This window comes from Cicer arietinum, chromosome 7 (genome assembly GCF_000331145.2).
Source record: "Cicer arietinum cultivar CDC Frontier isolate Library 1 chromosome 7, Cicar.CDCFrontier_v2.0, whole genome shotgun sequence".
NCBI lineage: Eukaryota > Viridiplantae > Streptophyta > Magnoliopsida > Fabales > Fabaceae > Cicer > Cicer arietinum.
The window spans coordinates 60,006,556-60,034,031 of record NC_021166.2 but is presented as its reverse complement, the minus strand read 5'-3'; the positions used below and the strand labels follow the sequence as shown (position 1 = coordinate 60,034,031).

General features: G+C 30.8%; 2 protein-coding genes across 2 annotated transcripts; both read right to left on the bottom strand.

Annotated features, from left to right (window-relative positions):
- Positions 1-10,253: 10,253 nt before the first annotated feature.
- LOC101511388 (uncharacterized) lies at positions 10,254-23,484 on the bottom strand. Its single transcript, XM_073363681.1, is given in 14 exon segments — positions 10,254-11,510; positions 11,596-11,679; positions 11,884-12,081; positions 12,168-12,230; positions 12,315-12,404; positions 12,717-13,484; positions 13,592-13,867; positions 13,993-15,094; positions 16,389-17,051; positions 17,757-18,442; positions 19,420-20,184; positions 20,282-20,557; positions 20,817-21,918; positions 22,845-23,484. Coding segments are annotated over 14 exon segments (7,590 nt in total). The 5' UTR covers positions 23,339-23,484; the 3' UTR covers positions 10,254-10,487.
- Positions 23,485-25,295: 1,811 nt separating this feature from the next.
- LOC101512780 (uncharacterized) lies at positions 25,296-27,050 on the bottom strand. The gene has a single exon (XM_004510172.4). The coding sequence runs from the start codon at positions 26,890-26,892 to the stop codon at positions 25,780-25,782; it is 1,113 nt and encodes a 370-aa protein (XP_004510229.1). The 5' UTR covers positions 26,893-27,050; the 3' UTR covers positions 25,296-25,779.
- Between the last annotated feature and the right edge of the window lie 426 nt (positions 27,051-27,476).

Genomic DNA, 27,476 nt, shown 5'->3' with positions numbered 1-27,476 from the left:
AAATGTGAAAGTGATAGATATTGAGTTTTCTACCTTTGTAGAGTTCATATGGAGTCTTTTTATTTTATTTTTAATATTGGTGGAATTATAACTCGGTTGGATGCATAACAAGCTGTACTTACAACATATGTCCAAAAATATTTTGGTAAACTTGAGTCGCTTAGCATGGTCCTTGCAATCTCTACCAATAATCTATTTTTTCTCTCAACAACTCTATTTTGTTGAGATGTTCTTGACACAGAAAAGTTATGGAAGATTCCATTTTCTTCACAAAATTCTACAAAAAAAAACATTTTAAAATTCTCCTCCATGATCACTTCTTATTGATATCATTTTGGACTAGTTTGGCATAACTTTTAAATGCTTTAAAAGCTTTATTTTTATTTACCAAAAAAAGGTCCAAGTGAGCATTGAGTAATCATCAAGACATTTAGTTCTTGACGGACCAAATAAGTCCATATGTATCAATTGAAGTGGTCTTGAGGTTGATATAATATTATTGGGTTTAAATGAAACCTTAGTTTACTTACCCTTTTGATAAACATCACATAATTTATCCTTTATAAATTTCATCTTTGGTAAGCCTACAACAAGGTCATGTTTGACTAACTTGTTTAAATGATTCACATGGATATGCGCAAATCTTTTATGCCATAGCCATGCATCATTGTTGTCACTTACCATAAGTAATTTCATTTTTAAGGATAAATCATCAAGATTAAGTATAAAAATATTTTTAAAACGCTTACCAATAAACTGAATTTCATTTGATACTTCGTTTTGGAAAATGCATTCATCTTTGTTGAAAGCTATTTTGTAACCATTGTCACAAAGCTGGCTAATGTTAATAAGATTGTGTTTTAATCCTTCAATATATAGAACATCTTCAATTGAAGGAGATGGGGTTGCACCAACTTTGTTAATGCCTAAATTTTTTCCCTTGTTGTTATCTCCATAGATCACATAACCTTTTTGTTTTGTCACTAGTCATGTGTTTTGAGCATCACTATCCAAGTATCACATATTAGAGGTACTTTGTTTGCATACCTACAAAATAAGATCATGATTTGTTAGGCACCCAAAATGTTTTTGGTCCTTGAGGATTAGTACCTTTCTTGACACACACATAATGTCCATTTGAAACACCAAAGTTTCTAAAATGACAAGTATTAGATATGTGGCCATTTACACCACAATAAAAGCATGTAGGATTAGACTTACTTCTTGAAGTAGCAATGTCAATTTACAAGAAAGGGGGGTTTGAATTGTAAATTCACCATTTTAAAAATTCATGTTAAAAACTTAAAAAAATAACTCAAGGTTGATCTTGGTTGTGAAAACAGAACACAAAGAACATTCTTAGTTTTAACCAGATAACGAAGAACGTTCTTGGTTAGCTAAAATCAATAATTCAATTCATGTATTTAACTTGATAATCAATCAGACTGAAAGTAAATAGATAAGGGAAGAGATACCACACAAGGATATATCCTAGTTCACTCAACTCGGACTACGTCTAGTCATCACAATTTTAAGATTTTCCAATAAGTGTTCAAAACAAAGAACCTTCTTGGTTTTATAGCACCTAGCTCAGATCAACCTTGATTTGTTATAAAGTTAAAACATTTCCACCCATAAAGGAGTTAAATTAGGTCACCTATCAACCTTGATAGGATTTCTTACAATCTACCCAAACTATATTAAACTCTTATAGTTCAAGTTTCACAATAATGATGAAATTGTTTTGTTAGAATCTAAGAAGGCCCAACACTTGTTTGAGTTCTAATTCTTTGAAATAAAAATACACGAGAATGATTCTAAGAATCAAATGGAAAAATAAGAACTGATTCAATGTATGTGAGTGAGAGAAATTCAAGTATGATTGAAATGAGTAATGAATTTTCTTAGTACTTGAAGCTCTGATTTTTCTTGAGCATTGACCTTCCTTTTATAGGCTTTTAGGATATTTAATAATGGTCAAAAGAGTTGTTGGTAATGCTCTGTCAGTTTTGACCAAAACCAATATATGAATAAAAATATTCCAGCCTTTGAATACTTTGTAAAATCTATTTGACTGAGCATTTTTCTTCGTTCTTGATCAGAGTTCTTTTGTGTTTAATGATCCTTGATACCTCAGATATTTTTGTTAATGATATTGCTTCGATCTAGAGATTTGATTCTGCCAAAACAACTTGGAGAATGATGATAGTCTGCTGGAGAATGATGTTGAAAATTCTGGAGATCGATGATCATTCTGGAGACTGGTCTGAATATTCTGGAGACTGATTTGACCATTATGGAGACTTATTTGATCATTCTAGAGACAAATCTGATCATTCTGGAGACTGATGAGAATTTTCTGCAGATTAATGTTATCATTATAGAGATTGATGTTTGACATGTTGGAGAATGGTGTTAGCATGCTAGAGATTAATGTTAAAATGCTAGAGAATGATGTTAACATGCTTGAGAATGATCACAATATTGTCAAGAATGTTCTTTGTTCTTGATAGTCAAGTTGGAGAAGGTTCGAATATGTTTGGTCTTGCTAATTCATGATCTTCTCTCTTTGTGATTCGAGTAGTTTCTTTGAATCTGATCATCTCAAATTGTTCCTTTCCAAGTGATGAAGATATAGATGTAAAATCCAGAAGCTAAAACTTCTTTTAACTAGTGGAGATTGATTGATTTGAAACTATGATAATCATTCTTAAAACTGGAAAACATTATTCATTTTCCAGATTTTGTTAGGAATGTTCTCCATTCTTTTCTGTTTAGTTTCTTGCCTTTTTATGATGATTTCTTTGCTTGTTTAAATCCTATCTTTAAATTAATACACTCAAAAGCACAAGTTAAATTAACATAACATTTAGAATCATAATTAACATTCTTAATTAATTTTTTGCATAATTATAACTTTCTCATGGTTGAATTGGTCACTTGCTTTAACAAATATGGTTTTATTTATACTTGGTTTATCAAATTTTGAGTAACCAAGACCACTCTTGTCATTTGAATATCTTTGCATATTTAAAATATTTTCCAATCCAACTTGTCCCTTTTCGTATTTTCCAATCCACTTATTGCATTTAAAATTCTCTTTTAATTTTTCAGAATCTTTTTCCATAGTGTCAATCTTCTGTTGAAGATATGAAATTTGTTTCTTTTGAGTTAACACTATTTTGAACAGATTTTTACATTCCATAAGTAGTTCTTTAATGGCATTTGGTGCATCATTATATTCAATAATTAATTCACTATTTGCCTCGTTATTATGAGGAGAGTTTTTGTTACTAACCTCTTCTTCTTCGTCAAATTGATGTGATGTCATCAAGACAACATTTGCACATTCGTCAGTTTCTGAATCCGAAGATGAACTAACGTCATTGTCCTCCCATGCTATATAGGTCTTTTTGAATTCTTTATTTTTGAGAGCATTTTGCTTGACAATGTTTGGACACTCTTCCTTTATGTGTCCTTGCTTACCACACTCAAAGAAAGTGAAGTTTTGGCTTGAAGTGGAAACATCCTTCTTTCTAAAACTTTTCTTTTTAAAAATTTTATCGTTTTTTAGAAACTTACCAAATTTTTTTTACGAGGAAGGTGATGTTTTCATCTCTATCTGAATTCTCATAATTGATTTGTTCTTTTGACTCTGCTTTCAAGGCAATGTTATTTGTCTCATTTTCTTGACTTTCATTCTTTTCTATCCTTCCAAGTTCGATTTCATATTCTTGAAGTTATCCAAAAAGTGCAGAAAGAGACATCTTTGATAAGCTTTTCTTTTCAGAAATTGCAGTTACTTTCGGTTGTCAAGCCCTTGTTAATGATCTTAACACTTCGGGCTGCATTCGAAATAATTCATATTCTTGAGATAATGTATTGAGTTTATAACGTTTTACCTCAATAGTTCTTTCACGAGTTACTTGAAGAGTATCTCATATTTCTTTAGCCGTTTTGCAATGAGACACACGAAAGAATTCATCCATCCCAAGTGCCGATTGTAATATGTTTTTGGCCTTCTTATCAAACATCACTTTTCTTTTGTTATCATATGTCCATGAGGCTTTTGTCTTTGTTTTCTTTTTATTGTCGATGACTGTTTTTGGAACATATGGACCATTTTCTACTGCATCCCAAATATCATCTACTTGTGCATCAAGATATGCCTGCATACGTATCTTCCAAAAGTCATAGTGTTCTCCAACGAAACAATGTGGTTTATTGCTACTACCACCATCTCTAAAAACTGGTTATGCGGAAGCCATGAATAAGGATCGAGGAGCAAATTATCGGAACCTGCTATAATACCAATTGTAAGAACAGAGGCACACCTAAGAGGTGGGGTGAAGTAGGTGTTTAGAAATTTTCTTGTTTTCAGAGATTTAGTGATCGATTTTTTTTATTAAGATAATGTATAGCAAAAAGTAAATGGCAGAAAAATAATAAACACAACGATATTATCCTGGTACCCCTTATGACCAAAGGTACATCCAGTCCTCTTCCACTATTATTAGAATATGTACAAATCCCACCCTAGGATATCTGCTACAAACTTCTAACATACTTCTTAAGATAGCACACCATTATCTTAGTTTAGAATACTTAAAGAAAGTACACCATTTTCTTTAAATACAATACAATAACTTCAATGATTTTTCAATAAATGTTTTTGACGAAGAATCTGAATATAACAGTTGTACAATTATATCAATCCAATAATATTTCAAGTATACTAGAGAACATTTCTCAATGATATAAAAATATATTGCAAGTACTTGAAATATGAAAAATAACTTTGAGAATATTTCAGAAAATTATTCAAAGTTGTTCAAAGTTTGGTAGTGGGATTGATGCGTTTAAAACTGAAGTTATAGGGGTACTTATACTCCATAGACAACACTTCATATCAGTGGCCATCGTTCCTAGAGGTTTGATGATCATATGCAATGATCCATAACCATTTCAGAATTGAAAAATTGCATTGTTTCACAGCTGTATTCGACTACAGTTTGTGTGTAGTCGAATACACCTCTGTAACGTTCAATTTTTATTCAAAATTTCAATATCGTATTCGAATGAATTTTTCCATTGACTTGTTGTTTGTATTCGACTACACTAGGTTGTAGTCGAATACAAATATCCAGTTTTATCTACTGACTTAGCACTTGTATTCGACTACGTCATCTCGTAGTCGAATACAGATGTTCAGTTTTAGCTACTGACTTATCACTTGTATTCGGATACAACATATTGTAGTCGAATACAACATTGAATTTTGTCAAAATCTTTATTTTCAAACATTCTTCATGCATTTTTGGCAATTTGAAAATCCTTTTGATGCATATGCTAAAATGAAAGGTTCTCATGTGCATTTGAAATATAAGAATATTAGATTGCATCATGTACCTTTATATTATAAAACTTCTAGTATGTTTGACCATAGTTGACTTCGATTATTTGACTTCTTTTGAGCTTGCAACTTGATCATGTTCCCTTATCTTTGTCATCATAAAAAACATAAGTGTTGTACAATATCAATGAGAAATCTGAGATTGTGTAACCTCTTGTTGACTTTCTCGGTTAGGTCAAATCAGTTCATTTTTCTTTCTCCACTTAAATTTTATCCATCTTCTAATTTTTTTTTATCTATGTGGTTCTAATATTATATGATTTCTCTATTTTCACCCAAAATATCAATGGAAAATGTGAGATTTTGTAACATTTTTAACGACTTAATAAATTGGGTCAAAGTTTATCATTAAGTTATTTTCTTTCTCTATTTAATTTTACTCATCTTTTTTTTTATTTTTTATTATCTATGTCTTTGAGTTCTATTTTAATATGAACAACACATTTTCTTTTGGATACAAATCATTTGTTGAATACTTTTAAATTCTTAAACCACAAAATGACATTTTCAATTCCTTTATTTTTTTTTAAATTTTAATTCAACTATATATAAACAAATACTACGGTTCACTTTAACAAAAAAAAATTACAATGTCAAATAGCATAGCAAATTTGTTTTGATATCCGTTCAACCATAAACACTAACTCATACATCTCTACAATTAAAAAAACTAATAATAATAAACATAACTATTATTACAAACTTAATTTCATATTAAGTTACGATTGGTAATTCATTATATTTAAATACGTGATAATATTTTAATAATTAAAATGTAACAACCATCTTAATACCACAAAGAAGAAGAAAATACAAACAATTAAAAAAATGCAATGTATTCATGTTTATAGTCCGACGCTTTTTGAATAAGATGAATTTGATAAAAATAACCTATGATAAACCCAAAAACTAACTTTATCGCTAAAGAATAATCATTTTCTATAACTTAATACCATAACTTTGCATACATATCTATCATTAAAAAACTAACAATAAAAAATATAACTATTAAATTACAAATTTAATTTCATATTAAGTTATTATTGATAATTCATTATATTTAAATACTTCATAATATTTTAATAATTAAAATGTAACAACCATCTTAAAAGACCACAAAGTATATAATTAAATAATAATCATCACAATTTAATTTCATAACTCTATAATTAAAAGTAACAAAAAAAAATTATAACTCTTACAACAAACTTAATTTCATACAAGTTACTCTTAGTAATTCATTACACATAAATAGATCACTACATTTTAATTATATTTAAATAATTATAACATATGATCTTAAATGACTATAAAATATATAAAAGCATAACCATTACAACTTAAAAACCAATAATAAATTACAAATACACAATCTTAGAAGATTTAAACATAAATAAATAATATTGAAACAAAAATATTTTTGTAAAAATTAGCAATATAATTGATAAAACATCTAGATGATTTTAAATGTTTATTTATTTAATTATTAAAACTAATTAATATACAACATTTGTACCTTTTTTATTATTATTACTGCACTGACACATATATTTACCATGTATGTAATGCACAAATAACAATAATCAATTTATGATTTTCATGTCCTTTTCTCTTAATAGTTATCCATACATGTATTTATTATGAGCATTTTCGAAATATTTTAAAATGTGGCGAAAAAAATATTACAATTTTAATAATTTATATATTTTTTTTACTCAGATAACTTATATACTTTAATAAAAATAAAGCTTGCGATTATCAATTATATAAATTTTCACTTAAATCATGGTTAATATTTTAAGTCCATGAGGTTAAATTATATAAATTATAGATAGAGTTTAAATTCAATGATCGTAAAATTTATGATTAGTTTTACTTTGATTAATAATAATGTTTCCATCCTTAAAAAAATTGTAAATATTTTATGATTAAACTTTTACAAAATATTGTTTTTATCATATTATTTCAGAATTAAAAATACTTATTTAATTACAAACTCTACAATTTCTTTTATCTCATTTACTCTTTTTATAACCTTACTTATTACAAAATTAATACATTAATAAATTATACATATCTAATTCAAAAAAGTTTAAATCCGCACAAATTGCGGATAATATTCTAGTTGATATATAATTATTGTATGTCAATTTATATGTAACCTTATTCCATGATTCATGCACGTATTAGGCAGCTAAATTGGTCAGCCTAAATATATTATTGAAGATCCTTAACTCTACGTACGAATAACACAAGTATTGATTTTTGAACCTACTAAGTTTTCAGCCAAATATATTATTGTAGAGACACAATTCTTGTATTTAGTCAAAACAAGTAAGTATCCTAAAACCAAGTTCGAATTATCCTCTATTTCTAGATCGATAGTTCCTTCTTTTTTTTTTTTTTCTATTGATCACTTTGATTGTATCTCTTGGAATATCTCTTGGAAGCTTTGTAATCAAAGTAGGAATATTTTTAAGGTTGAGATGTACTTATCGGACAAGTATATGTTAATTACAAAGAAAATGAATAGACTTAACAGTGGCTTGATCAACTTTATAATATTTAATCACAAATGTATTTTGAAAATTTAAATTTTGAGATCTTTTTAGAATATAAAAATATTATAAAAAATTTAACTTTAATCTTTCAAAAAAACGTTTGTGTTCTCGAAAATATAAAATTGAGTTTTAAAAAGTTCAAACTTTAAAATTTCCAAAAAAAAAGTCTGTTGCAATAAACTTAAATTAAGATTTTCGCAACACATTTATATTCCAAAAAATATAAACTGTCTTTTTCATAACACAGGTTGAAGATGGGGTAGGACAATTGTTTTTTTGGGTTTTTTAAGTGTAAAATGGATAGTTTAGAGTATTTCTTATCTCATCTTCCAAATATTCTCAAATATCAAAAAATAAATATTTGGATTATTTAATTTAAACGTTTAAAATATACATTCAGATTATTAAATTCGGAGAAAATTTAAAGGTTTTTTATACGATTTATGAATAAGAAAAAAATTTGAAGTAATATGGAGTCTAACTTTTCATAAGAGTTTGTAACTTTCAAGTTCAATCTCATAAATCCAACCTACAACATACTTTTTTTATTTTTTTATTTTTGTGCGATGGGACTTTTTATATTAACCTTTGAAAAATTGATTTTATATCCCATATTTGTACCAATATCCTACATGGTAGTTTTTGTCCATGAACTTTCCAAAATACCCCCAATCAATACTAAAAGTAACAAAATCAGACAATTTTCTATCCAAAAATTTTATTCCAAAAAATTGAAAAATGAATTTCTCAGTTGAAAATATCTAACGAAAATTTTATTTTTCAAACTTCTCAATTTTTTTTGTCTACTTAAAATTTCAAAAATGAAAAATGTTGACAGGTAAAAAATTTTCTCAACTTCTTTTTACAACTGTAAATTTCGAAAATGAAAAATTTAGTTAGCATGATTTTTTCTCAATTTTTTTTTCAACCGGAAATTTTAGAAACGAAAAATTGGCAGAAAATTATTTATGTTTATAAAAAAAATAAAAACGAAGAATTTGGTAGCAAAAAAATTTTCTCAACTTTTTTTTTTGGTTACTAGATATTTAAAAAACAAAAAATTTTCTAAATTTGTTTTTCTATAAAAAAATTCAGAAACAAAGTTAAATAGACAAGTTTTTCTCAAATTTTTTTTTTCCCAAAATAAAAATAAAATTAAATATTTCAACTAGACAGTAAAAATGATAAACATAAAATTGGGTTTTTTAAAAATTGTGAAATTCAAAGTGAAATGAGAAATTGGATTTTTCTCTTCGAACTTGTTATGGGCTTTTAAAACATTCCATGGGCTTCTTTATAGCCTTACATAGCTATGTCTTAAATCAATATGTCTAGATTTTTTAATCATATATTTGGCTATATGCTTTTGAAAGTGTTGATTGACTATCATAATATATGAATACGGTCATTGGCTTTGTCCAAATTGACATCTCATACAACATATCTCTTAGTCATTCAAGCTCTTTATATGGATACTGGTTCCACATGATATCCTTTATGTGGTTGTAAACTAACATTTTGATCAAATGAGGTTAGAAACATATTTACAATCAAAATGATCAAATTTCTTTAGCACTTTCTCAATATAATCAAATTAGGATAAACTAATATTTACACCATCTCTTATGATTTTAATTCCTAAAAGCACATATGTTTCACCTAAATATTTCATACCAAATTTTTTATAAGAATGTTTTAGTTTTTTCTACTTCATCGAAATTGGTGCCAAATATTAACATATCATCCACATGTAAACAACCATAACACCATTTATGTATTGTTGATAGTGTTGACCAACTATCACCAAACCATGACATTTTTTCGAAAGCGGATTCTCTACTTTTAGTGATTGGTGACTTTGGTGACTTTAGTGTATTTTAAAATAAAATTGGTGATTAAAATAACTGATAAAAATATTTAGATGAAAGAAAATAATTGATTAAGAGAGAGACAAATATAAAGTCAATATAGGAAACTCAAAGGTAGAGAATCTCAACCTAAATTTCCACATAGTGATTTTATCTGATTAAATGTGGTTATATCATCAAGTACAATGAGTGCCTTTTTTCCCCTAAATCTTTTCTCTATCTTAGTTGCCCCTAACGCAATGCTATGTATCTTCTCCTTTGTGTTCTGGATATCTGAAAGTAGTTGTTGTTTTAAAGGAATAATCTCCCTATTTTCCTTTTCGCAAACTTCTGTAACATATCAACCTTTAGTCTCAACAGTAAATTATATGCTTTTTAAGTAACTTCAAACCTATATTTACTATAGCCTATAAAAAAAAGTGTATCAACAATGTACTTTTTAAATCAAGCACAAAACGATTCACTATTTCCTTTTCTTTCAAGTAAAACCCAACACAGTACCAGAAGCTCATATTTAACTTCAATATTTGAGCTAGAAAACTATAATTCCCATTTACATGCCACAAAGAAATGAAATTTTTTTCATTTACAATGATTGTTACATACCACAATGCAAATTATAAAGTGGTTAAAAAAGGTCTAAATTCAAAAAGGAGGTGCTGATTTCATTTTGGTATAATGCTCTTGAAGTCTCTTGTAATTCAAATTGAATTCTTGTTCTTTCTTTTCAAGGTTTAAAGTTTTCTCAAGGATTTCCACAGCATTTGAGGATATACTTTTGATTTCTTTCATATTTTCAACGCTTTTTTCTTGACATCTCGAACAAGTATCTTTCAAGAGAGACTTTTCTAGACGAAGCTTATTTACTTGCTGTTTAAGTTTTTGAATTTGTGTTTCGATATCCTCAATTTGATGATCTATATATTTGACTTTATTCTGTCCAGCAGCAATTGATTCAGCAAATCTCTCTACTTTGTCCTTGGAAGCCTCAAGTTTAGACATTGTGTTCTTTTGGTTCACTGCAAGCTCTTGAAGAGAATCAGCGTTATCTCGACTATCATCAATGATGATTGTGGCTTCTTTGAAGATTTTAGTGAACTCAGATAGACCCAAAACTTGTTTCTCAGACAGTTCATCGACCCTATCATCGAGTTCGAGTAATAAATCTTTTACCTTTTCTCGACGGTTCATGTCATTGGGAAGATATTTCAAAAGATTCCTTGAAAAAGCTAGATGTCTTAAGTCATCAAGCAGTGTTTCAATTGATTCCCTCTCAACTTCAGTAGTTTCTTTTTGGTTTGTAGATTGTGAAGTCTTAGAAGAATAACTGACTTCACCAGAAAGGAGTTTCTCCATCATGGCTAGAGGATCCTCTTCAATAAGTTCCTTGTATTTAGAATAATCAACTGAGGAATACTCAGAAACTGATTCTTGTTTAGAAGAAACTTTCTCTACCTTTTCTGTTGGACTTGGACCCTTTTCTGTTGGACTTGGACCCTTTTCTGTAGGACATGAACCCTTTGGTGATGTTAGAGAAATGGGGGTTGAAGCACCATTTTCAAGAATTTTTTCCTGAGGTAAGCTGTTGATAAAATCAAAGGGGACTTTTATGGCATCCGGTGCCTTATTCTTCACTGAAGGTAATGTTTGATGAGAATTTTCAATCTCCTGATAAATGAATACTCAACATTAAGCAAAAACAATTACGTGACATGATAACTGCATTATTTTGTGTGCTTTAATAAAAACCTGCCTTTCTCAAAGAATTTGACTTTTCCTTTGATATGATGGAGTGAGCAGATGAAGTAGATTCATCATCACTTGAGTGATCACTCTGCTAAAAAAATGTAAAATACGTGAACGGATGTACATAGATACATATATTACATACATGCATGTTTGTGCGCTCAAGAATTTGGAATTTAGACTGAATTTTCTTTTTCTCTTGATTAACAAATTTAAGGGGACCCTGCTTGAAAATAGTAAAACAATGAGAATGATGTAGTTAAGAGGAAGAAGTCAAAAGCATGAACAAGTTTACCTTCATTGCCTTTTTAAAGGATGATTCTGTTTCCTCAAAACTATTGACAGAATCTTCTCCTTCTCTGTTCATTCGAGGTTTTCTAGTTCTCCTTTCATGAGTTTTGGATTTCCTTTCTTTAGAATGCTTAATTTTTAATTTCTTAAATGTTGTGAAAGGAATTTCTCCCAAGTCTTCCCTCTCTTTCTCATTTGAATACTACATACATAAGAGTTCAGAAAGTAAAGTTAGAAGCAATGACTGCTAGTGTCTTTTCCAGAATAAGTGAAAATAACCTTAGTCACCTTCCTAGTGCGTTTGAATGATGGGAGGCTTTCATATTCCTCATCAGAGTCCACGCGAATTGTCTAAATAAGTAAATATATGAGTAAGATGAAATGAAGTTATGAAGAAAATAAAGGAAATTACCTTGACGATTTCTTTTTTAGTACCTGAGAGTCTATCCTCTGGTTAATCTGTTTTTCTGAACTTTCTGGAAGTCTATATTTCTTGTGAACTTTAGATGATTCCCCTGACATTGTCTATATAAAAAGTATTAGTATTAGCTTAGTTGATTTTGAAGGATCACTTCCAAATGAAATCACCTTAAAGTGCTAATGAATTTCAGTGTTGTCCTTCAAAAATTAGTTTCTTTGATGACTAATTATTTCACTTCTATGTTACATGTCAGACTCTCATCATTTATATTAGTTTATCTGATAGATACTTTAAATATATTATCTCTTTAGGGACTTTTGATTTTTAAGACAACAAAGAAATGCAAACGGAACATATTTTCTTAACTAAACTAGTAATTAGAATCAGAAAATGCAAGATGATAGAGAAGGAATTACCTGTGATATGCTATTTCCAGTATTGGCGACCATGTGGCAACTGCTCATTCCCATCAAAAGTGATCTCAAGGAAAGACCTGAGCTTTGTGATGTTGCTTCTTCAAACTCAGTAAAATTTAGATTGTATAGATCATCGAGATATGTTCTTAATTCTTGAGTTACTTGAACCTCTAAGCGATATTCAACCCAAAAACTTTCAAGTTTTGAAAGCCTGCTAGGATTTGGTGATAAAGAGCCCAAATTATCACTCTCAAAAGCAAAGGAAATTAGAGACAATGACATGCTCCCAAATGGGGTAACATAGAGTAGGGAATTCATGGTTGGTGTTATCCAAGACCTAATGAGAGAAGGAAAAACATCACGTGATAATCCTTCATATCCGCATAGGGATATATAACCGATGCTTTTCGATCTTACGATTGAATAGGGAACCTCTTTTATAGATGTATCTTTTGCAATCAGTGTTGTCAACGACTCCATTTGAACTATATCTTCTTCCAATTTGTCAATTTTTGAACAACCAGAAAGGACGAGAGTTTTCAAAGTTTTCAATTGATAGATTTTCCTAGGAAGACTTCTAAGACCTGTACAGTCCTTCAAATTTATCAAAAGAACATTCTTAAGATCACCAATGGAATGGTGTATCTTGAACAAACTTGGACAATCCTTCATAATGAGCTTTTCTAGGTTCGGCAGTTTCGAAAAGTCAGGGGTGTTTTCCAAGTACTTGGAATGACTGAGATTGAGAATTTTTAGCTTCTCCATCAACTGCAAAAAGATATATATTTAAAATACAAAATAGAGAAAAAAGTGTGGCAACAATTACTATAGTCCTTTAACTTGTAGTTTTTCAAAAGAAAACGTTAATATCACACCTTGGTTTCATCCCAAACTTGTTTAATGTAACTGTGCCTTAAGTCAACAACAACTAGATTTCCTTGATAAAAGTAATTGGGTATATAGTTTAATGTAAACCCCTGCCAATGGAGCCATCTTACTTCTTTAGAAAGATGTCCATAATCTCCAGTAATATCAACATGATCAAGTTGTAAAAGTCTAAGTTTCTTCATTTCCTTGAAAGAATCAGCATTGAAGCAAACTTCACTAGTGCTTTGCGACTTCAAAACCAATCCTTCTACGGTTTCTGTTCCCTGCATTGGAAGAAAAAAAGTATAGACTAGTAATGGGAAACTTTGTACAGAGAACTTTATGATCACCATGAGAATTTTAAGGATGATCAAATGTTTTAAATTTATACAGAGAAAGTTCTTCTTACAGTATTTGTTGTCAAAACATCATGTACATCCCCATGAAACCACAATCGACTACGCTTCCCAGGCACTTTTCCTGAACTTTCACGAACAATTTCTCTTCCCATGTCTCGTAGCAAGTCATGCATTCCAAGTTTGTTATTCTTTCCAACTTTTATGAGACTTCGTTCTATGAGGACAGGTATTCCAATATTAGCATAAAGTCCACAACCATTTAGTATTTCTGTAACATAGGCTATGTCCTTGCCGATAAAGAAACAACATATATCAAGAAATATATCTTTTTCTGTGTCATCCTCTAAACCATCATAGCTTATTCTCAGTTTCTCTTGTACTTGATCATTGGGAATTCTCTCTAATTTCGACAATACACCTCTCCATTCTTGTTTTGTCCTCTCATATAAGTAAGATCCAAGGACTTCAAGAGCAAGTGGCAATCCTCCACAGTAAGCTACTACATTTTTGGAGAGTTCATTGAAGTCTACATTTGGACTCGGTTGTCCAAAAGCATGCCAACTGAAAAGCTCAAGTGACTCCTTTTCATCCATTTCTGTCATTGTACAGACATAGTCGGCACTAAGTAAATTAAGTAAACGTACATCTCTAGTTGTAACAATTAACACACTTCCTGAACCAAATAACTTCGGATTTCCACACAAGGCTTTTAATTGCTCAGATGTGGTCACATCATCAAGTACAACAAGTGCCCTTTTTCCTTTAAGTCTATTTTCAATCACAATTGGCCCCAATGCAACGCTATGTATCTTCTCCTTCGTTTTTAAGACATCTGAGAGAAGTTGTTCTTGTAAATGAATAATCCCTCTATTATCTTTTTCACAAACTTCTCTAACATTTTCTATGAAACTTCTATCCACAAATTTTCGATGGATTCGATTGTAGATAGCTTTGGCTGTGGTTGTTTTTCCGGATCCTCCCATTCCCCATATCCCTATCATACAGACCTTGTTTGATTGATTTTCAATAAACTCGATCATTTGTTGTACACGAGATTCCAATCCAACTAGAAATTCAGTAATAGACAAGAATGTGTTTTGTATTTTTGTCAAAACATCCTCAACAATTTGTTGTATTAGTTCACCTTCATTCCTTCAGTAACAATAATCATAAAACAATAAAATGAGCAACAACGATGAAAGGTTATAGCTCAGAAAACATGGAGTGAATCTTGAATTCATTCCTACGAAATTGTTGGGATCACACAATTTGGTCTTAAAATTAACAATATTTTAAAATAATTTTCATAATTTAAAATTTTCAATTACATTAGTCCTTTTGTGTCTATCAATTTGTTTTGAAAAGACTAATGTGATCATCATTGCATATCAAGTGTCCCTGCATCTTTTTACCATCTAAGTTGTATTTACAAGGCAACTTGCACATAATTTTTACTAGTTCTCCAATAATTAATATTAGAGATGTAAAAGTTAGTTACAAATTAATTACACTAGTCGAGAGTTAGTTGTTGTTATTGACTATATAAGCTTCATTTGACCCCTTGATTTAATCATCTTTCTTATTTTGTTTGATCTTCTCTTTAATGGCCTAGTTTTATACTCTCTTTGTCCCTAAATATAAGCACTTATTGCATATTTCACTCTTATTAAGAAAAGTTGATAGTGTAGTGAATGTGTCCATTGTTTGTGTAGAAATATGACTAAACTATCATTTGTGTATAGATGTATTCATTGTTGACTTTTCATATTTCAAGACTAATTAGTAGTATTAATTAGGGTGGTCATTAATTAGGGTTATGTTTGGGAAAAAATAAGGGTAAACCATCATTTTAGTCTATGAAAGTGTAGGGTGTTGTCGTTTTGGTCTGTGACCCACCCAATAAAAAATTCAAATTAGTCTTCGAATTATCAAAACGTCAGTCAATTTAATCCTTAACATTACAACAGTCAAAAACTGCATTTTCAGAGACTAACATGAAAGAGACTTATATTTTGGGATAATTGTTTTCCAATAAGTGCTTGTAATTAGGGACAGAGAAGTAACAGCTTTTCGCCTCCTTTGCCCCAATTGCAAATTAGCTAGTTTTTGTCTTCCACGTGAGTTGAACCCGGTACATAGGGATAAGTACCACCATTATACCACTCCCACTGTGGACCCGACTTCTGTGGTCCGGATTCCACGTACGCAGTCAGACATCGGTAACCATTCAATTAAGATTGGACAATTCAAATTTAGGATCTGTATTTGAAAATATAAAATTAAAATTTGCAATTTTTTAGATTGTGTGATCAAGATCACTTGTGTCTTCGAATGTGTAAAAAATTTGACAGCACCTAATCCAATTTCCTCCCACAGCCAATTGAGCTACTTACAATTACCATAAAAGAACCAACTTGAAAGTAGAAAGCAAGATTGATCTGTTTACCTGCAATTGGTAACATCCCAACCAGACAAATTTGAAGCTTGAATGAGTGCATTTCTCCACCTAGAAACCACATATTCCACAGCTTCTCCTTTAAAGTATCTACTATCTGCACTACGTCTCAAAGCATTTCCAAAAGCACCTTTCTGACGACGAACAACAGAAGGATCAACATCATAGAAAATAGGCACAACAACTTGCCCATAAATTCTTCTACATTTCATAATCTTTTCAAGCTCATTAAGACACCAACTTGATTCTGTGTATGTTTCGGAGAATACAACAATGGATATGTGAGAGTCTTCTATTGTTTTCAGAAGTTCAGATTCAAGTTCTGTTCCTTTGTCAAGTTGGTAATCAACGAAAGTGTTGATTCCTGCATTTGAGAGTGATGCATGGAGATGAGAAACGAATTTGCTACGTGTGTCTTCTCCTCTGAAGTTGAGGAATACGTCGTAGAGCCATTGATGATTGGAGGATGATGATGATGAAGAAGACATTGATTTGAAGAAATTGAAGTCAACGCTTTGAAGAAGATAAGCCAAACTTTTTGCAGAATGCAATGCAATTTGGAATGGATTAATATAGTATTTAAGTTGAAAGATATTATCAAGTTTGAATACTCCAAAATGAGAGATGTATTTCGATATTTGATACTTTCCATTTTTATTTTAAAAGTATTAGAAATATTACTTTTATTTTTAAAAAAATAATTAATCCAATATTTTTAAGATATTTTATGAAAACTCATAGATACATATTCTACTAAAGACAAAGGGAATAAAAAATATGAGACATGTTTTTTTAATAAATGAGTGATGGTATTGTGATTCTTATGAAAATTGTCTCTCGATGAACGTGACTTAAAAATTATATTTTTTATGGATGATAGTATTAGGTGAAGAGACAAAGAAAAATAATTTTGAATTGTTTGCTGTTGTATAAAATCAATACTTATTTTAAATTCTTTTAATGATAGTTTTAATGATATCTTAAACACATCAATTAATATATATTATGAAAATTATTATCATTATAGTTATATATTAGAATGATTAATATATCTTTCTTTATAAGGATTCTTCATGTGTGTAAATTTTCAAATACAAATTTTGTTAACATATCTATGCCATATTGTATTATCGTAGCACTCGTACTATGTATCCGGGTTTCATAGCCAACTACTCTTCCAATCATAAGAGTACTACAATAATTAGAAAGGAAACTCTACAAATTTTCAGAACAACATTAATTGAATGAAACAACACCACATAGATCTCATTGGTATATACAAAAGTAACATAAGCATTGTCCATCCTCCCTCCCAGAAAAATATTATAAAACATACACAAGGGAATCCCATGTTAGGACAAAGTCATGCATAATAAAAAATTGTTGAGATCTCAGTTCTGGTTCAAGCACAAACATTCTCCCACTCTCTTTGCAAGTCTTGTAAATATTCTTTTATTTGAGTTCGGTAATGGCTCATTCTTGACAATAAGTGAAGGCTCCATTTTCACATCAGGTGATGGTTGCGCTTCCATATCAGATGATGGCTCCATTTTCACATCAGGTGATGGTTTCACTTCCACTTCCGGCATTGGCTCCTTTTTTATGTCGGTAGATGGCTCAACTTCCACGGTAATTGATGACTCAATTTCCATAGCATTTGACTGATCATATATTAGATAGATAGCTGTCTCCTTAACAATCAATCCATTGGCAAAAGCTACAATAATCTCCACATTGTCACCAACTCCTAAATTTGATACTACGCCTTGCCAATCTTCATCATTAAAGGACATAACTGTGTCTCTCTTGTATATCTGAATAGTGAACTTAGTGTAATTAATGATCAAGACACTAGTGAGACATTCATTTGCCGTGCTTTCAAGTGTTGATGAGTAAAGAATACATAAAGTTATTCCCTTCATACCATAAACACTATCCTCAGGCACTTGAAAATATACAGAAGGTCCTTCACATGTATAGGTTAACCAAGAAGGATAATTATTACCCGGAAGGAAAGAGGCACTAGAATCATCAGTTGTCAATCCCTGTATCATGAACATATGCTTAATTATTTGTCTAATTATGCATGCAAATGAACATTTGTGCCATTTAGAGTGTCAAAATAGTGCCCTACTCAGAAAAAACATACAAGGATACTGATGGAAAGTAAACAGTCAAATGTAAGAACCGATTTCTACAATAGCTGCAAAACTTTGTAAAACTACTATGCAAAGCACATCTTTTACTTGTAATGGGCTAATGTTCATTTTCTCATCATATTATTACACACTATTACTTCCCATATGCTCTATTATGTTTTTCTTTCCTATCGGTTCTACCATTCATGCAGCCATTTGCTTAGTCTGTTGCATGTGCATCTCTAGACATTTGCCCTGTTTCCATTGGGTCACTCCCATTCATTGATCACTCATCTATTGTATTCTTGAGCTACTTTGAGTCTCAATGTCACCACTGCAAGAAATCTTCCAACTTTTACAGTATTCTAGTTTTTTCTAAAAGCACTGGACTAATAGACTTCCATTTTTCCTAGTTGATGTCCTTAAGACAAATTTTGGAACTGATGCTGAGACACACTGCTTTGGTTTTGACTTTTGAAACAAAGATATTATGGAAAAATCAATACCTTTTTATGCTATAACTCCCCAAATTTCCCATCTTTCAAAGGTTTCCATAAGCCCCCTGCCTCTGCCGTTCATCTCTTTGCTTTGTTTTTGGTTTCTTCATTTTCTACCACTTCATTTTTTCAACTGTAGGCGGCACTTTTACGGTTAGTCTAAACTAGCTCTAGTGGAACAATACTGTTACTTTCATTCCCTTCTTTGAAGAATGTCTAATACTATAATAAGGACTAATATCAACATCTTAAAGAATCCCATCGTTTTCTCTGTCAGCTATTTTCTCTTCATAACATTAAGAACGATACTATTGTCAGTTATGTAAAACAGTTTGTTTACTTTTCTCTTAATTAAAAATCAGTAAAGTGGGAGGATAGAGAAGGAACCTGTGATAAGCTCTTGCCAAAAGTATTGTTGACTATTTGGCATTTTCCCATTTCAATCAAAATCGATTTCAAGGAAGGATCCGAGATTTGTGATGCATGTGATATTTCCAACTCAATGAGATCATAAAGAAATCTTCTTAACTCTTGTTTCAGCTGAATCTCTGAGTGACATTGTACCCAGACACTTCTAAGTTTTGAACAGCTGCTAAGTATTGGTGATTGAAAGACCAAGCCCAAATTATTACTATCTACATCTATGGAAACAAGAGACATTGACATGCCACCAAAAGGGGGAATATGTGCTACGGAATTCATTGTCGGTGACATCCAAGACCAAATGAGAGGAGGAAAAATATCACGTGATAATCCTTCAAATCCACATAGGGATATATATCCAATGTTTTTTGACCTTATTATTGAAAAAGGCACTTGTTTGACACCAGTATGTGCTGCAATTAGAGTTGTCAATGATTCCATTTGCACTATATCTTCTTCCAATTTGTCAATCTTTGAACAACCAGAAAGGATGAGAGTTTTCACTGAGGCCAATTGATAGATCACTCTTGGAAGATTGCCAAGACTTGTACAGTCCTTCAAATTTATTAGAAGAATATTCTTGAGATCTCCAATGGACAGGTGTATGTTGGATAAACTTTGACAATCCTTGATAATAAGCTTCTCGAGATTTGGTAATTTTGTAAAGTCAGGGGTGCTTTTCAAGTACTTCGAGTGACTGAGATTGAGAATTTTTAGCTTCTGCAGCAACTGCAAGAAAATAGTTGTTTAAAAGAAAAGTTAGAGGAAAATGGTGAACGAAAAGATGGCAACAACCTCTGAGTTTTAAGAGAAAATGTTATTATACCTTAGCTTCCTTCCAAACTTGTTTAACATTGCTATATTTTAATTCAAAAACATTGAGATTTCTCTGATCAAAGTCATCCGGTATAAATCTGAAGGTAGATCGTTGCCAATTAACCCAACTCAGTTGTTTGGAAAGGTACCCCAAATCTCCAGTGAGATCAACACGATCAAGTTGTAAAAGTCTCAGTTTCTTCATGTCTTGGAAAACATTAGTACTAAAGCTAACTCTGCCTGTTCTTTGCAAGTTCAAAATCAGTCCCTCAACAGTTTCTGTTCCCTGCATATGAAGAAAAAAAAAGCTGAGAAAAGTAAGGATTGCTTGCTAGTGCTAGAAACTGATGCATAAAAAGGCACAGCCCAAGCACACTTGTAATGAACATGAGAAGGAAAACACATTAGGATTATGGATCCCAGTATCCCACAATTTTAAGCCATTAGTTATGATGAGCAAAATAAAAAACAAACAGCAATTTATGATCTTGATGAGATTATGGACGATAATCAAAAGTTTCAAATTGTATAGACAAAGCTCGTACAGTATTTTTTGTCAAAACGTCATGTACATCCTCATGAAACCACAATCGACAACGCTTCCCAGGCTCTTTTGCTGAACTTTCACGGACAATTTCTCTTCCCATGTCTCTTATTAAATCGTGCATTCCAAGCTTGTTATTCTTCTCAACTTTTAGGAGGCTCCGATCTATGAGGACAGCTATTCCAATATCAGCATAAAGTCCACAGCCATTTAATATTTCTGTAACATAGGCTCTATCCTTACCAATAAAGAAACAACATATGTCAAGAAATATATCCTTTTCCATATCATCCTTTAAACCATCATAGCTTATTCTCAGTTTCTCGTGCACTTGATCATTGGGAATTCTCTCTAACTTCAATAGTACACTTATCCATTCTTGTTTGGTCCTCTCAAATAAGAAGGATCCAAGGACTTCAAGAGCCAGTGGTAACCCTCCACAATAAGCAACCACATTTCTTGAGAGGTCACTAAAGCCTCCTATAGGACTTGCTTTTCTAAAAGCATGCCAGCAAAAAAGCTCAAGGGACTCACTTTTGTGCATTTCCTTCATTTCATAGACGGAGTCAACTTTAAGTAACTTAAGTATGTGCACATCCCTGGTTGTAACAATTAATACACTTCCAGAACCAAAAAAATTATGATTTCCACATAGGGCTTTTATTTGCTGAAATTCGGTTACATCATCAAGTACCACAAGTGCTTTTTTTCCAGAAAGCACTTTCTGGACCCTAGCTGTCCCCAACGCAATACTATGTATCTTCTCCTTTGTTTTGAGGACATCCGAAATAAGTTGTTGTTGTAAATGAATATACCCTCTAGTATCCTTTTCACAAACTTCTCTAATATTTTCAATGAAACTTGTACACTCAAATGTACGATGAGTTTGATTGTAGATGGCTTTGGCAACAGTCGTTTTACCTGATCCTCCCATGCCCCAGATCCCTACCATACAAACATCGCCAGGTTGTTTCTCAATCAATTGCACCACTTGTTTCACATGGGATTCTAATCCAACTGGAAATTCAGTTATAGACAAGGTTGTGCTGTCTAGTTTTGGCAAAATGGCTTCAACAATTTTCTTCACTAATTCACGGTCACTCCTTCAATATAATAATTATAAAGCAGACATAGTGAGTATAAATAACAAAGACCACATAGTAATAGGCTCAAAATATAAAGAACCAATAAATAAACTAGAGTAAATACACAAATTAATCCTTGAGAAAAACTCAACATCTTTATCGCAACCCTATTTTAGATTGTGACTAGCAAACATACTACCACTCTAGTTTGACAAGTCTTAGCAAAGCACAATTACTAATTAAGTATCAAATCTAACATTAAATCATAAAACCTATGTACTTTTCAAAATAGTTATACTAAAATTTCAGCAAAACCTCTCTTCAAAAGTACATCTCAAAATTTTCAAATGACATGTAAGATATAAAAAGTACTCATTTAGTCCTCCAAAGCCTCAAATATTGGTCAAAACAGTATTTAACAGGACTAAAATGTCACTAGAAATTATACTAAAAATCACTAATTAGACAGACATTTGAGATTTTTCTAAGAACATATTAGAAGTAAATACTCAAGTTAATCCTAGAAATGGGAGAGTTGTATCAATCTAGTCCCTTAAATTATCAATATTTCAAAATTATCTCTTAAATTGCAAAATGTTAATCAAGTTTGCCATTCAGTCTATATCTGTCATCAAATGCATCTCTAACATTATTCGCTTAGTTTCAAATTAGTCCCAGATATTACCAATTTAATGTCATTCTAGTCTCTACAAATATCAACCGAAGTACAAATCTGATCAACATTTTGCAATTTTAGGAATCATTTTGAAATATCGATAATGTGATGGACTAAGTTGATACAACCTACAATTTCAAACACCAATTTAGGCAATTACTCAACATATTAGTAATTTCCATTGTTTAAATACCAAATAGGTCTTTGTATTTTGTTTTTTCTTTCTCAAATTATCAATAAACTACAATTAGAGCATTGGTTTAGCTACCTGAAAGCACTCCCATCCCAACCAGACAAATTGGAAGCTTCAGTTAACACAACTTTCCATCTACACAAAACCTTTTCCATAACTTCGGCAATTATATACCTACTTTTTGCAGCAACTTCCAAAGCTTTTCCAAAATCACCTTTCTGATGACGAACAACAGAAGGATCAACATCATAAAAGACAGGCAAAACAATTTGACCTTGAGTTCTACGGCACTCCATGATTTTATCAAGTTCGTTAAGACACCAACTAGATTCAGAGTACTTTTTAGAGAAAACGATAATTGATACATGAGATACTGAAATTGCTTGAAGAAGTTCGTGTCCTATATCTTCTCCTTTTTCGAGCTTGTCGCTGTCGAGGAAAGTGTTGATTCCGGAATTTGAGAGGACGGCGTAGAGATGAGAAACGAAGGTTTTACGAATGTCTTCGCCTCTGAAATTTATGAATACGTCGTGTATCCATCGTGGTTTTGAGGATGATGAAGAATACATTGATTGATTCCAATTTTGATTTCAATTAAGTCAACGTTTAGGTGAAGACTAACAAAAAATTGTAGCTAATACAAGAACTCCTTCGGTTCAATTATCACGTGTTGCTCTATCTATAATCACTTTATCCTCTACAAGACTCTATGTATGAAAAGCATTCATTAATATATATTTGTTTAGAATATGTATTTGTGTTTTGTAACTATATAAAATAAAACATCGTTAGTTGTATTTTAATTCCCTAAAATTTTGTGACAAAAGTAGAATATTTAAAGTACCACAAGAACAAAGGAGATAATTAATTAAGAGGAATGTTATTAAAATACAAAATATAATATAAATGTTTTGTTTTTAATAAAAATTATATTTTATTAAGTATTGTATTTATATCATATTGCATATTTCAATAATATTAATCTTTTATTATTTTTGCATTGATCTTTGTATTGGTATTGGTAGTAGGTATTGATTTAAATGTGTTTTAGAAAATTGAATTTTATGTACTATATTTTTTTTTTTAATTTTCAAAAATACATAAATTTAAAAAAAATTAAATTTTCCGTAACTCAAGTTAAATTTAATAAAGTAAAAAAAATTAATTTTTTTGAAAAATAAAATAAATAGTTTATATAAAATGTGAGTGAAATGTATTATTTAGAGAAGCAACTGGTTAAAAGGTATGAGTGTTATCTCGTTTCCTTTCTATTCAAAATTTTATTATTTTTCATTCTTACTAAAAGCCTTTAATTATCGATCTCCCCAATTGTTCATGTTTCCAAATATCAATTTTTTTTTTTGTTGTTGATATATTTATTCATGGCATAAAAATCGCTATTGTGTTATATGATATGCATCATCAACCTATAAGTGTAAATTATGCTCTACATTTTTTATTAAATCTTGCATTTCAAATTGTACGGTGTATGATTAGAATATTATTTCTACTTCTCTAGATTCCTTAATCCAATCTTCACTGTTGGTTAAGGTTTTAAGTATTTAGTGCTTCAGGGTCCTACTGTTGTTAAGTTTTGTGCAAGTTGAGCCACACAAAGGATTAATATTCGCTTTTGTCGTGTGAAAATTAAAACAGCTGTTTGCATAACTAATGATCCACGTTCTTTACAACTTTGTCATGAATGACAACACATAAGCCATTTCTTAGACAACAAATCAATCTATTTTAATTTTTAATTTGACCAATCAAGCTGTTTAAGTTTTCTCTTTGGTTTTTAAGATTATTGACCGTTGTTGTTATTGAACTCTGACCAACATGGATGCAATATTGAGGTGATCTTTGGTTCTTCATGCAATAAGTGGCATGCAATTTGGTTTTGCAAGTTTGTGTAACTCTTTTGATCACCTTTAATAGAATTTGGTCATCTCTTCAATCACAATACACGTCCATATGCATTAAAATGAAATTTGGCATTATCAAGGTGAAAGGGAGGTGGTTCATGGTCATGAATTTTGTTGAATTAAACTTTTTTTCTTTTCAATTCCAAAATGTAATAGACTGGAATTATTCTCGCGGCCTAAAATTTCGAGTGTTTCTCGAATTCAATGAAGTCGTCACCAAAATTTATTTTAAAATAGGAAAAATATTGGAAAATCCTTAAAATTAAAACAATATAAAAAATGATATTTTAAACCAAATTTTGAGTTTGAAAGTCGATTATGCAAAGTATTATAATTTATCAATCAAAATAATAAATCCTTGAACCATAAATATTTCGTGCAATGCACAGATACTCACTAATTAATAAAAATTAAATGTCCAAAATGCTCTTCGATCAAACGTGAGTATTCATCTTTAAATTTGCATAAACATCCACAAATTGAGTTAGCGTTCGTATTTCAAACTGAGTTTGCATAAACAACACGTGTTCAGAGGGAACAAAAAGGTGAAATAAGATAAGTTGATAAATGTAATTTTCACAGAAACCAGCAATATAGTGGAACATAAAGCACATTAACAGAAGTTTCTCATTAAAGAAATTGATAAACATGATGTCTCTCTAAGAGATTTATTTTTCACAAAAGATCAAACCAGAAACCTCTCAGTAAAGAATATCTTTGTACATACTCTTCTCACTTGTGTACCAAACACAACATGAAATCACTAGGCCAGCCCAATTGAGTTATCGAAAGTTCTCTTTTAGGACTCGTTTCCATAATCTGTTTACTTAATTAATTTGGAATAGGATTCTAATATAAGCATAAATAAGGTTTAGTGCATTGGCATTTGTAATAACATCCAACATAAAATTTACATCAATACCAGAGGGCTATGAGGAATAAACTTCACAATCCTACATTATTTCTTCACTTCAAGACTTAGCAGCTCACCTGTAACACAAAACTAATAATAAGAATCAGAAAAATAATTTCCACAAAATAGAAATCAACTTCAGCTCCAAACTTATTGCATAGCATATAAAAGTAGTTCAAAATGGGAATCCTCTAGCACGGCAATTCTTTGATGAAGCTGCTAATCTCTTAACCTCTTTTGTCCTTTTATAAAATTCCATTAACTCATCAGCAATTTCCTTGTCATGGCATTTGATAAACAATTTTATAAACCTCTCCTCTGACATCCTCAATGACTTAACGGTTGAGGGTAATTGCTTATTAGAATCCATATCTCGTATCTTCAATGCTAGAAGCACTCGTGGCTTCAAAACAGTCTCCAAATTAACAAACAAGAGATGAGGGTATGTCAAAATCATCTTAGCCTCAAGCTTCATTGTGCCTAAAATGAATGTCATATGCCTCTGAACCTTATCAGTTGACAATGTCAAAATATTAGGAGACTTCCCAAAAAAAGCAAGTATCTCATCTTCCGAAAAACCAAACTTTGTCAAATTCAACATCTTTTCGCGAATTGTGTCGATGCGAGAGATGCCTATTAATGTCACCACATATTTGTACAATTTTGAATCCTTGGAAACCCCGATCCTACTTATATATTCCATCTTCTCATCATCAAAGGAAGTTCTGGAAACAATTGTAGGCCGCAAAATCATCATTTGAACCAGATCACTTTTGCTCACACCTAACTCTTCATATTGTGCAAAAACACCTTTGATGTCATAGTTATTTTCACATAGCAATGAAGGGTTTCTTGCAATGGCTTTATGAAGTAAATCCTTTGACTCAAACAATGACGTAAGCAATTCAAGCCTCTCGTTGAATTTATGGTTAATCCGATACCTGAAAAATCGAGGTCTACAATTGATAATCTTCAAAAGTACAGATGACTCTAAACCCAATTCGCTGAGCAAGCAAAGTTTAGCTTGAACTTGAGAAGGCTCAGCATTACGCAACGAGGGACAACGAGCGAAAATTGTCATCAAATCATCATCACTACAACCCCATTTACTCAAAACTTCAGCGGCATCCTTCCATGTGTCTCCAGATTTTTGCAATTCAACCTCGCTTTGGGCTAGGACTTTCGTCGAATAGGTTGCAGACGTAAAAATTGGCAAGGCTTTCGTAGTAACTGGGGTGAATGTAAAATGTTGAAAAAGATTTGACCCATTGGAAAGAAATCGAAGCATGAGTGATTTTTGTAATCAAGTTAAAAAAAATTGAACGAGATTCAGTAATAATTGTAACGAAACAAATGACAAGTTTCTTCGAATGAACAAGGTAACAAGGAAAAGGGAGAGAGAGAGAGAGAGAGAGAGAGAGAGAGTTCGCAGTTTAATGAATCGTTAGATTTTATAACTTTAAAATCTTAACGGTGAAAGCATGTGCATAACTATAAACACGGTTGGATGTTAAAATTCAAGAAACAGAAAACAAAACAAATGAAAAGAAGAGACATTCCAATTTCATAAATATAATAATTATTAATTTATTTTACTGAATTACTGATATTATTTTTAAATTTCCATTTTCTATTATTCCTTTTTATCAAATTTAAGAAATGCAGTCATTTTTTTTATTATATCAAAATATTTAATTGAAATTATTACTTAATCTATTTTGCAAAAAGTGTTACATTTATAAATAAATTATTTAAAATTAATATTATTTATAATTTATAATGTAATATTAATTATTATATTTTTTTAATTAGTATTATATGCATTATTTTAAGTCTTTATATTTAACTTTAAATTTATGATAATAGTAAATC